This window comes from Bufo gargarizans, chromosome 3 (assembly GCF_014858855.1).
Source record: "Bufo gargarizans isolate SCDJY-AF-19 chromosome 3, ASM1485885v1, whole genome shotgun sequence".
Taxonomy (NCBI): Eukaryota; Metazoa; Chordata; class Amphibia; order Anura; family Bufonidae; genus Bufo; species Bufo gargarizans.
Window position 1 is genome coordinate 561,943,096 of NC_058082.1, and position 12,624 is coordinate 561,955,719.

General features: G+C 45.2%; 1 protein-coding gene across 4 annotated transcripts in view; it reads right to left on the reverse strand.

Moving 5' to 3' along the window:
- Positions 1–11,855, reverse strand: part of LOC122930675 (zinc finger protein 420-like) — a 43,574-nt gene extending 31,719 nt beyond the window's left edge. For 2 of the 4 annotated variants that reach the window (XM_044284208.1, XM_044284205.1), the window contains exons 1-3: positions 11,733–11,848; positions 4,394–4,523; positions 4,114–4,281 (exon numbers count right to left, since the gene is read on the reverse strand). In XM_044284208.1, coding sequence (XP_044140143.1) covers positions 4,114–4,281; positions 4,394–4,498 — 273 coding nt within the window. In that variant the 5' untranslated portion in view covers positions 4,499–4,523; positions 11,733–11,848. Of the gene's footprint in view, positions 1–4,113; positions 4,282–4,393; positions 4,524–11,159; positions 11,311–11,732 lie in introns of all 4 variants that reach the window. The other 2 variants (XM_044284207.1, XM_044284206.1) reach the window with 2 other exon arrangements.
- Between the last annotated feature and the right edge of the window lie 769 nt (positions 11,856–12,624).

Below are 12,624 nucleotides of genomic sequence, written 5' to 3' on the forward strand. Positions count from 1 at the left end.
AAGTCTTTTTCAGTGGCTGCAGCAGGAAGTACAGGTGGGATGATTATGGTGGTTATGACGCCCTTTTCATCACGACACGGCTCAAGGGAGTGTCAGAGTGAGTACTGACTACTACTGCTATCTTTGCTACTATCACTCTCACAGGCTCATTGTACTAACAGCTAAGACCATCCCGCCTTATGGCAGAATTTCTTGAATACCTAAGGGTAGCCTTAGTCTTTGCTGACCGGAGTGATGAATGATGACAGGTAGTTGAGTTTCTGGAGCGTTGGTTCCGGTCAGGGATCCCTGTAGTTATCATTACAAATATTCCTTTGCGCCCTATAGGGAATACAGATACTAACTGCTCCAACTCACTCATTCAGAAACAATGAGCAGATATCTATGTGATATAATCTCTTACACTGGAAAGTAAACAATTTATTAGGGCCGAAAAAATATATATAAGACTATGAAAGGCTCTTACCATTCACTGACTCAGATATGGGATTTTCGGCTGCACTTTCACCGTAGGTTTCCTGCATGAGTAAAAAGAAAAGGAACCATAGTTTATCATCCAGACAAAGATCAAAAACCCCTAGAAGCCATGAACCAATGAGCCCTTAAAAAAAGCATGAACTCCTTGAGTGGCAGACAGGATCAGCACTGTATCAGGTATTTTATATAAAAGAGTAGTGTGGGGGGCACGCTACAATAACACGGAGTACAATGGTGGTTTAAAACAACTATAGTAACAAATACTGGCCGCATGGCCCAGGAAAACCCCCCAAAAAATGCACATCCACGTAGTGTAAAAGCAATGCAAGAATTTTATTAAGTTACAAAAGACACACACACAGGATAATACATATTTATACGCAATTTTTTTAATCATGTTTGTGTGTCTTTTGTAGCCTTATAGAATTCTTGCATTGCTTTTACACTCAGTGGATGTGCTATTTTTTAGAGGTTTTCTTGGGCCATGCAGGCCAGTATTTGTTAGTATCAGGTATTTTACCCATCAACAGAAATCTTTGCTGTTTTCCTGCATGAAATGATCTGAACCGATCCCGAAGTGGACAGCGGTGCTCATGACTATTATTCAGTAACATCACAGCTTTTACTGTAAAGAATCCTTTCATCAATTCTGGAGATTCGAACCTTCTTTCCTCCAGCCAGAGGAAGGTGCACTCTTGTCTATTGTGACCTCCTTGTGGAATCTGCTCAGTGTTTCTTGTGACTACTGTATATATTTGAACAGTTTTCTCAAGTCCCCATTAAAGAGTCCCTGTACTTTCACACAACTAAAAAAATAAATAAATACACCTGCATCCACCTGGAAAAAAACAAAAAAGTTTAAAGTCATGGCCACTAGGGTTCTCACTGCCACCTAATTTGCAGTTCACTGCCTGCTGCCAGGCTAGATCCGTTCTTAGTAACAGAGACACAGAAGACTGTAGAGTAGAAGTGGGGGGTGTCACAGCTGAAAAGCCTCCTGCCTTTCTGCAAATGTAATTTCCCCAACCTTATCTGTTCTTTGAGCTCCGGAGCTGCAACCAAACATAGTGGGAGGAAAAAGAGAAAGGATGTCATAGCAGTACAGGGCTGTCAGATTACACAGAAGGGAAATGCCCTCTGCTTCTGAGAGAAATTAGTCTAGTGCAGCTGAAGAGGAAAATAGTCTAAAAAGGCATTAGGGAGGCCAAAAAAGACCTATGCCTTCACAGTTAAGATTGTACAAAGATGAAAATCCATTATGCAAAGATGTCTCCCCAAGATTAAAGGGGTTATCCAACCCCTAAAATGCCTCTCCAAATGCCCAGACCCCTCACATAGCTTGTTCAATGGTGTCACTTTCGACACCTGCACGGCTGCCGCTGCATCTCTCCGTCGCTCGGATAAAAACATCCAGTAATGGGGGGAGCAGCCAATAGCAGACTGCAATAGGAACGAGCCTCCCTAGTATTGCGGGTGACATGCGGGCATCAGAAGCGACGCAGGTACCTGGGAGCGAGGCAAGTACAATCTGTGTGAGGTGGACATGTGGGGAGGCATTTTAGGGGTTGGGTAACCCCTTTAATACAATAATACATCATTGTCTTTAACCTTACCCTGCTGCCCAAAACTGCACAAATGTTTTTTTAAAGCAGTGAGATTATAACTTGTGAGTCAATGACTCTTACAATACATGACAGTATTTGAAGCAGCTGATTGGCATTGTTCTGTTATTAAAGGGGTTGTGCAGCGATTTATATTAGGATAGGTCATCAATATCAGACCGGTGGGGATCCGACACCCCTGCCAATCAACTGTTTAAGAGGAGGCAGCACTTCATGCGAGCGCCGCTTCCTGGTCATTATACTACACGTTGTCTCCTGTGGAGCGGTGGCTTAGTGTAATTACAAGTACTAGCTCCATTCAAGTGTGAATGAAGTGAGTACTCGTCCTTACACTGCACTTATGAGACGAAATGCAGGGTAATGACCAGGAAGCGGCGCTCGCATGGTGCACTGCCCTATCTTCAAACGGCTGATTGGTGGGGGTCAGGTGTCTGACCTCCCCCCACTGATCAGATATTGATGACCTATCCGTAGTATAGGTCATCAATATAAATCGGTGCACAACTCCTTTAAGTCAATGATTTACACTGCAGGACTTTCATCAATGTCAGATTGACGGGGGTTCAACTGGTGCTACCCCCACCAATCAGGTATTTGTAGCGCTGCTTCAGCTTCAAAATAACCTGCTTGTCGTCTCGCATGCAGTGGCAGCGCAATGGAATTCTGTTCCATTTGCTTGTAATTACACTGTGTCTCCTTTGCAAGTGAGACAACACACATGTAATTTTGAAGCGAAAGCAGGATCGCCACTACTGCTTCAAACAGCTGATCGGCGGAGGTGCCAGGAGGAGGACTCCAAGCAATCTGATACTGATGACGTATACAGTAAGGCATCAATATTTAACTTCTGCGCAATCCCTTTAATTGCTAAATGTCACGGCGGACAGGATATCAGATACACAGATAAATAAACAAACAAGTTTCTAGGCGAGAAGCTGGGGATAAGGTCACCTCCTAGCAAATCCCTAACAGCTCTCCCTGTACTGCTATGCCCACATCCAGACCCTTAAGGTGGGGATAATGTGTCCTCGTGCCTGGGCTGAAAATACCCTAGAATCCCTGAGATGGTGAAAGGGGAATAGGGGCAGCCTGCTCCCTCAGAACCTGCAGGGAACTGATGTAACTCAAACAGCCTAGACAGCAAACAACAAGAAATCTAAAACCAACTTATCTCATCTGAGCAGGTCCCTTCTCCCCTTCTCCCTCCCCCCCCCCCTTCTTCCCTCCTTCTTCCCTCCTTCTTCCCTCCTTCCCCAGACAGAAGCTATAACCCGCACGGAACACTGGGAGTGGAAGTAATTTAAACCAACGACCCCACCCAGTGCACCTGAAGGGAAGTGGATCTAGCATGACTCCAAAACAAAACAAAAAACTAAACACGTGCTGCTAATCTGGCAGACCTCCTCACATAGTCAGAGTAGGGCATGACACTAAGTGCATGTGCAAAGAGGTGGAAGTTTACATAAACTTTCAAGGAACCAGAAACCACATTTAGCCATTAACTACCGTAGACCAGAACAAGATCACATACAGCTCCAGTGCTACTGCTGGAAAATTCTAGCTTAAAGAGTCATTACATCAGTCTATAATGAATTTGTAGAAATCTCACCTGATGATCCAGTGGGACATTTTGCTTTTCCTCAGGACAATCCTGGGAATATAGAGGACTGGGACATCTCCCTGGTGTATTTCCCCTACTGGATCCATCTATAGGAAATAAACCCAGTGATTAAATCCCAGATGATGGGTGAATCTAGGTGATCCTCAAACCTTTTTCCTCTATAACGAAGGAAGATCTTCTCTTACCTGGTGATGTGAAGTGCTGGTGATCCTTCATTATGACGTCCTTGTACAGATCCTTGTGTCCTTCTAAATATTCCCACTCCTCCATGGAGAAATAGACAGTGACATCCTGACACCTTATAGGAACCTGACACACACAATCATACAGTCATCCTCCAGACATCTCCTTGGCGTTATTGTATAATGTCCCAGCATTCCCAGCAGCGCTCACCTCTCCGGTCAGCAGCTCAGTGATCCTGGTGGTAAGTTCTAGGATCTTCTGCTCATGTATCAGTGAATAAGGTGGAGGCTCGGTGATGGCTCCCAGGGTCCTGCTCCATTCTCCTGACACATGGGGTGTCACACACTCACCAGACGACTTCTTCACTACTGGGTAATCCTGTGTATGGGGAGACACCGATCACTACATGTAATCTAAGAGTCCTTCACCTTTCCAGTCATTTCCCTGTACTATTACTAGAGATAAGAGTGATGTCATGTGAGACTCTCACCTCTCCAGTTATCAGGTAGATGATCTCTAGGGTGAGGTCTAATATCCTTGCAGCCATGAGGTCTCTGTCCGTGTCCATCCTCAGTGGGTCATTGATAGAAAGCATAATTGTGATCCAAAGAAAACTTGACCTGTATGTAAGGAACAAGGTGAATTTACTGCTAACTTACATTTGGAGGAATATATATAACTCACATAAATCCAATCTTAATAGCTCTATAAATCTACAAATAAATGTCCGTCAAGAAAGATGAGAAGAAAAAACAAAAGGAAAAAAAAAATCATGTTCATATAATATATAAAGCTGAGTGTATGTGTGTGTCCGCTAAAGGGATCCGCACCGTTGCATTTACAATCATGAAATTTGGCACACAGGCAGTGGCGTCGCCAGGGGGGGGGGGCAGAGGGGGCCACGGCCCCCCCCACATCACACTGTGCCCCCCCATGTGCCCCCCCAACTAAAATGCCCCCCCCCCCAAGTGAGCCATACAGAGCGGGACACAGGCCGGAAGAGGCCTGCATTGCTGACATGGAGGTAAGTATAAGTGTTTTTTTTTTTTTTTACAATATTTTTACAGGCACAATAAGGGGGGCTCTTGTTACTGGCACATTGGGGGCTTATTACTGGCACATTGGGGGGCTTATTACTGGCACATTGGGGGGCTTATTACTGGCACATTGGGGGGGCCTATTACTGGCACATTGGGGGGCCTATTACTGGCACATTGGGGGGGCCTATTACTGGCACATTGGGAGGGGCTTATTACTGGCACATTGGGGGGCTTATTACAATACTGGCACATGATGGGGGGCTCTTGTTACTAGAACATTGGGGGGCTCTCATTACTGGCACGTGATGGGGGCTGGGCTCTTATTACTGGCACGTGATGGGGGGCTCTTGTAACTGACACGTTATTGGTGGGCACTATAGGGGCATCTACTGAGGCCACAAAGAAGGGGTATTTTATATGGGGGGCTCTGTACAGTAGCATTTTATACTGGGACACATGGTGGGTACTATGGGGAAGGGGGAGAGGAGCACTATGGAGTCATCTACGGGGGGCACTAAGAAGGGGTATTTTAAACTTATGCAAATTATGGGGGCACTATGGGGACATTAGCTCAACTGGGGGCATTACAAGGGGGTATTTTTTGCATTGTCACATTATAAGGAGAATTATTTCTACTGGGGGGGCATAATGGTGGGCTTTATTACTCCCCCATGGTATGACCCCCTAGTAGCAGCACCATCCTCTCCCTGCTCTGCTACCCCTCTGCCCCTTCTCCAAATCCTTATTATGAAATCTTTCTCATTAGGATAAAACACATCATCAGCTCCGCTGAGCCCCCGGTCAAAGTGTTGAAGTGGCGTCCGAGATCCCCAAGGGCCAAGTAATTGTAAGTTTTCATGTGAAATATGTTTGTTATACACATATAGCCTACACTGTGCCCCACAATGTACAGTATACCGCTACACTGTGCCCCACAATATACAGTATACCTCTACACTGTGCCCCACAATATACAGTATACCGCTACACTGTGCCCCACAATATACAGTATACCTCTACACTGTGCCCCACAATATACAGTATACCGCTACACTGTGCCCCACAATATACAGTATACCTCTACACTGTGCCCCACAATATACAGTATACCTCTACACTGTGCCCCACAATATACAGTATACCTCTACACTGTGCCACACAATATACAGTATACCTCTACACTGTGCCACACAATATACAGTATACCTCTACACTGTGCCCCACAATATACAGTATACCGCTACACTGTGCCCCACAATATACAGTATACCGCTACACTGTGCCCCACAATATACAGTATACCGCTACACTGTGCCACACAATATACAGTATACCGCTACACTGTGCCACACAATATACAGTATACCGCTACACTGTGCCCCACAATATACAGTATACCGCTACACTGTGCCCCACAATATACAGTATACCTCTACACTGTGCCCCACAATATACAGTATACCTCTACACTGTGCCCCACAATATACAGTATACCGCTACACTGTGCCACACAATATACAGTATACCTCTACACTGTGCCCCACAATATACAGTATACCGCTACACTGTGCCACACAATATACAGTATACCTCTACACTGTGCCCCACAATATACAGTACACCGCTACACTGTGCCCCACAATATACAGTATACCGCTACACTGTGCCACACAATATACAGTATACCGCTACACTGTGCCACACAATATACAGTATACCGCTACACTGTGTAGTCTGTTCTATCAGCACCCTTGTTCTGTGGCGGCGGACAGAAAATAATCTGGAAGTGCCCCTCCCGAGACCAGGCTCTGGATCCGCCACAGTTTAGAAATGTCAAATGTACACTCCTGTGAGCGGCGGGGAGGGAGATCTGTGGATGACACTGTTATGGAGGGGGAAATGGGGATGACACATATAGCATAAGATGCTATATACGGTATGTGGCATCCACAGATTCCCCCCCCCCCATAGCAGTATCATCCACAGATCCCCCTCCCTATAAAAGTGTCATCCACAGGCAGCTAAGACATTTTGAAATCTGAGTGATTTTTTTTTTTAAACCAAGGACAGCAGGACTTTTCTTCCCTGTTGCGGTTTTAGGTATTAGGTAAAGTATCGCAGCATTTCTAAGCGTACTTGTGTAAATGTATCGTTGTTATAGCTGCCCCCCCTACTTTTGTCCTGGCCCCCAGTGTGCCCCCCCCCAAAATTTAAAAAGCTAGAGACGCCACTGCACACAGGTACATCAGCCAATAGAATCTTGCAGGTCCTCCAGCCTCCACATACAGTTTTACTCCAGGTTTCCATAACAACCCAGCCATTTATTTAATTTCAATACTGTAGGAGAGCTTTAATAGCAATCTGTCACCAGGATAATCGCTATTGAAGTAAAGCCATGGCCTAATAGCACTTTGAACTTTATTTCCAGATGTGCCTTTGTTCCAGCAATAGATGTTTTTATCCTCTGAAAATCCAGTTTATTTGGTATGGAAATGATCCAGTAAGGTGCCCAGAGGGGCGTCAATTTTGCAGGTAGGAGCCAAGACACACCCCCTGCCACAATGTGTCCACCCTAAAAAGACAAACTTTAAACTCCGCCCCCAGGTCCAGACCCCTTCCACTCCTTAGCGGACAGGAATAAAAAAAATAAAAGTTAAAAAATCAACTTCTAGGTCCCGCTAGGCCACGCCCCCTCCCACTCCTCAGCCGACGGGGATTGAAAAAATGAAGTTAAAAATAAACTTTGGTCAGCTGCAGGGGTGGGAGGGAGGGTGACTTTCTCCCTACAGCTCACACTCAGACAGCACAGTGCTGCTGTCTTAGACTGAGCTGTTCAAAAGGACATGCCCCCGATCCAGTTAGACCATGCCCCTTACCACTTCTCAGCTGACAGGGATTGAAAAAAATGAAGTTCAAAATCAACTTCTAGGTCCCGCCCGGATCTGGTTAGGCCACGCCCCTCCCACTCCTTATCTGATAGGGATTGAGAAAATGAGGTTAAAAATCAACTTCTGTCAGCTGCAGGGGAGGGAGTGAGGGTGACTTTCTCACTGCAGCTCACACTCAGACAGCACAGTGCTGCTGTCTGAGAGTGAGCTGTTCAAAAGGACATCCAGGCCCTGCGCCAGATGGATGACAGGGAGTCTGAAATCAGGACTGTCCGGCCTAAAACTGGACCTATGGCCACCCTAGGGGCAGGCTGAGGTGGAGGTCACAGTTACAGGGCTGGTCCGCTATGGAGGTCAGTGTTAAGGGGCAGATTGCTGTAGAGGTCACTATTAAGGGGGCGGGCCGCTGTTGAGGTCACTGTCAAGGGGGTGGTATGTTGTGAAACTCACTGTTAAAGGGGAAGGCTGCTGTAAAGGTCAAAGTTAAGGGGGTGGGCTACTGTGGAGGTCCAATTTTAAGGGACAGGGCACTGTGGGGGGCTCAGTGTTAAGGGGTGGGGGCTGTGGAGATCACTGATAAGGGGGCGGGGTACTGTAGATGTCACTATTATAGTGGATACTGTCCATATCTTTTAGGCCTCTTGCACACAAACTTTATTTTTTTCTGTTTCCATTCATTTCAATGGATAAAAAAAAAAGAAAAACTCTGTATGCCTTTCGTTTCCGTATTTCTGTTCAAAGATAGAACATGTCCTATTTTTGTCCGCATAACGAACAAGGATGGTACTGTTCTATCAGGGGCCAGCTGTTCCGTTCCGCAAAAAATGGAATGCACACGGACTTCAACCGTATTTTTTGCGGATCCGTTTTTTGCGGGGCCGCAAAACACTGAAAAAGCCATAAGGTCGTGGGCACACACAAACATGAAATGAAATACATTAAATATACCAGAGCGAAGCCGGGTCCATCAGCTACTATAGCATATATATTACTAATTGGAAAGGACTACTAAAAACCAGTGATGGTCAGTTCGCAGTGTTCGCCAGCGAACACATGCAGGCTGCCATCTTTAGTAAGGTTAAACTCACCCGTCCGGCGATGCACAGGTAAGCCTTTACCTGTGCCTGTGCCGCAAGCGGGTCTGAAATAAAATGCGGTCAACCGGAGCAGGCAGTTCCGAGAACAGCCCGGGGAAGGCCCCCGGCGGCTGTTCTCTGAACTGCCTGCTACCGGTGACCGCATTTGATTTCAGACCCGCTCGCGGCGCAGGCACAGGTAAGGGCTTAACACATGCCGGACGGATGAGTCTAACCTTACTAAAGATGGCAGCCCGTATGTATTCACTGGCGAACACTGCGAACTGGCCATCACTGCTGATAACAATGAAGGTGACTTAATTTTTTAAGGAATATGAACAAGAAATAACCTCGCGTTCAGAGACCGAATGAATAAAATCATTATAAGGAGTGACTTACTACTAGAGGCAGGGCCCCCATTGTCTAAGGGGCCCCCTGCTTCAGTGCTGCTGTTCAGCTGAATGTCTGAGGAATCAAACGGGCGGACAGATGAACAGCTGCACTTTACAATTCAGGATAAGGTCCCCTCCCTCACATATAAGAGAAATCATTACCACAGTTCTGACAGGACCTGCGATAATGTCAAGTGCAGGAGGTGGAGCTCAGCAGAGAAGAGGGGGTGAAGGACCTGCGATGACCTCACCATCATGTGACCAGAACAGGAGGGTCTCGCATGATGACATGATCACGTGAGACCCGAAGCGGGAGTTGTGATGTCATTGGGACCGCAAGCATCAGGACGCAGCAACACAAGCCACAGATAAAACAGACAGCGGCGGGGGGGGGGGAAGTTGTTTTTTTTTTTTTATACAAAATGTCCACACTGCAGGGGGAAGGAGATCATTATATATACTAGGCACTACTGGGGAGGAATGGAGGAGCATTATATACATACTGGCACTACGGTGGAAGCATTATATATTGGAACTAGTGGGAGGCATTACAGGGGGACATTAGAGCCACTGGGAGCATTATGGTTATATTATTACTACTAGAGTACTGTAGGGGTGTTATTATTTGACGCAATATGGAGGGCATTGCTATTAATGGGGGCTATCTTGGGGAGTATTATCACTATTGAAGGCATTACTAATGAGTGCAGTCTTGGTGTATAGTATAGTATAGTGTTTGTGACAGAGGTGAGAAGATGGGATAGACTTGCTGCACGTGAGGCTATCTGACAGGTCTCTCTGTTTTTCTCTTTGTATGTTGTTGTTTGGCAGGATCTCACCTCTCCTCAGGTTGTGCTTGTTATCAGTGATGAGGTTCTATTTAGGTCCACCTCACACTGCTGACCATGCGGTAGATATTTCCTCTTGGAGTTGCTTGAGATTGTTTGTCTTGGATCTCCTGCTTCTCCATACATCTCTAAGCTAAGTACAAGTTGCCTTTTGTGTTTGTTGTTCTCTGGTGTGTTTTGGTTCTAGGCCTCAGAGAGACATGGGTTTCTTCACCTGGGAAGGAACCAGCTGTCTCGTTTCCCGCTGCCTATCCTAGGGCTCGTCAGTTTTAGCAGGGCATAGGTATACGGCGTATGAGCATTTCCACCCCAGACTGTTGTCCATTTCATTTGTGTGTACCTGGTGTTTTCCCCATTACCTGTGACAGTTTGTGGACATGGGGGGAGCAGAACAGGCACCGAATTGGGGGTAGCAGCTTTAAGAGGCTCTGCGGGTTTTTTCATATTTATGACCTATCCTTAGGATAGGTAATCAATATTAGATCGTCAGGGGTCTGACACCTGGCACCTGTGCGCACATGCCGTCTCCCTTCTCTCTTCCTGCTCTGCTGCTGTATGTCTATGGGACAACAGTAGTGAACAGCTGATCGACGGGGGTGTCAAACTGTGATTTTAGCACATTATTTCAAGATGTGGGCCTCCTCTTGATTTTGCCCAGGGCTACATTTGGTCTAAAACCGGCCATGACTAGAGGGAAGTACAAATCACATCAACTTACCTCCGTCCTGGATCAGTTATCACCCTCAGGATCGAATGTTTTTATTATGCATATTAGAGATTAGCGAATTACTTAAAAGTTTGATTTGGCTGATTCGCCAAATTTCCCAAAAAATTTGCTTCATGTCGAATTACTTCGTCACGAAGCATGTTTTTTTTTGTAAGTAGCGGGTGCAATAACAGGGAGCTGCGATAGCGCCGTCCCTGTCATTGTACCCCTCAGATGCCACGTTCATACATGATCGCGGCATCTGAGTGTAAAATTAACAATAAAACATTTTTTAATCAAACTTACCACCTCCATTTGCTCGCGACGAGCCGCCAGCCTCCATCTTGCTTTAAGATCCTCTGTGGCGCGATATTATGTCATTACACGGCTGGCGGGGTGACGTATGTAATCTCGCACCGCACGGAATTTCGGCCGAGATCTTCAAGCAAGATGGAGGCTGGCGAGCAAATATAGGAGGCAAGTTTGAATTTTTTATTTTTTTTATACTATTTCAGGTTAAATCAATTCGCTGACACGAAGCACAAGGAAATTCGGCTTCTTCGTGGGATTCGATCATCTCTAAAGATAATTCTCCCACTGATAGGTCCTAAGTGCTCTACCACCAGTCCTACATATGTGCTAGGGATCGAAGGTCTATTTACGGAATATATTGGAAGATAATAAAATTCCTTGTAGAATTTCAGGCAGTGAAAGCTCCTAACTTCATTAAACATAAAAGGAAACATAAACAGTCCAAACTTATAAAAACATTTCAATCTGGCTGACAGGAAGTGTCAGAAACAGGAAGTAACATCATGCTGATCCTACACATTGAGTCAATGTTAATTCTACCTACCAAAGACATTGATTAAACAGTACCTGGAAGATCCTGGAGAAATTACCTAATGGGAGCTCAGTCTTGATCCATATGAGATCCTAAGCAAGGAGCTGTCTACAAGAAGTGCCTTGTGTTCCACAGAGAGGTAGTACCATGTGTTCCACAGACAGGAAGTTTGTGTTCTGCAGACAGGAAATTCCATGTGTTCCAAATACAGGAAGCTTGTGTTCCACGGACAGGAAATGCTATGTGTTCCAACTACAGGAAGTTTGTGTTCCACAGACAGGAAGTGCCTTGTGCCTCAAAAAAAAAAAAAAAAGTTAAGATTAATTGCATGATTCAAATAATGAAAGGAATGAAGTCCCTTATCTCTTTGAAGCATTAAACAGTTTAACCAATTGGTGAGAAAATGGATTATTCAGATGCAAACTGCTTTGAAAAAAATTGTGGAAGACTTTTAATAAGGTTCCTATTGTCACCAATGATAATAAAAATAATACAGACCTCCCAAGTGTCCCTCTTTTGAAGGGACAGTCCCTCTTTTTGACCCAAGTCATAAATATTCCTCTTTTTGATCTGAGGTATAGATTTTCATTATTTCATTTACAATATTGATCCAGAAAGTGTTTGTCCGATTCCTATCTGTATATTAGAGCCCGTCTTGTAATTTCTAGGGATGAGCGAATCGACTTCGGATGAAACATCCGAAGTCGATTGGCATAAAACTTTGTTTCAATACTTCAGAAATTGATTTATACTGTATACTGTACCACTTGGAACCGAACCCGAGTTCGGGCAATGGTTTTGTACATTATAAATAAATTTCTGAAATTATTAAGTGAAGTCTCGCAAGACTTCGAGAAGTAATAACTTCGGCTCATCTGAGACAATACATTCTAATACTGTATGGAGTGCTCGCTCCGTACAGTATTA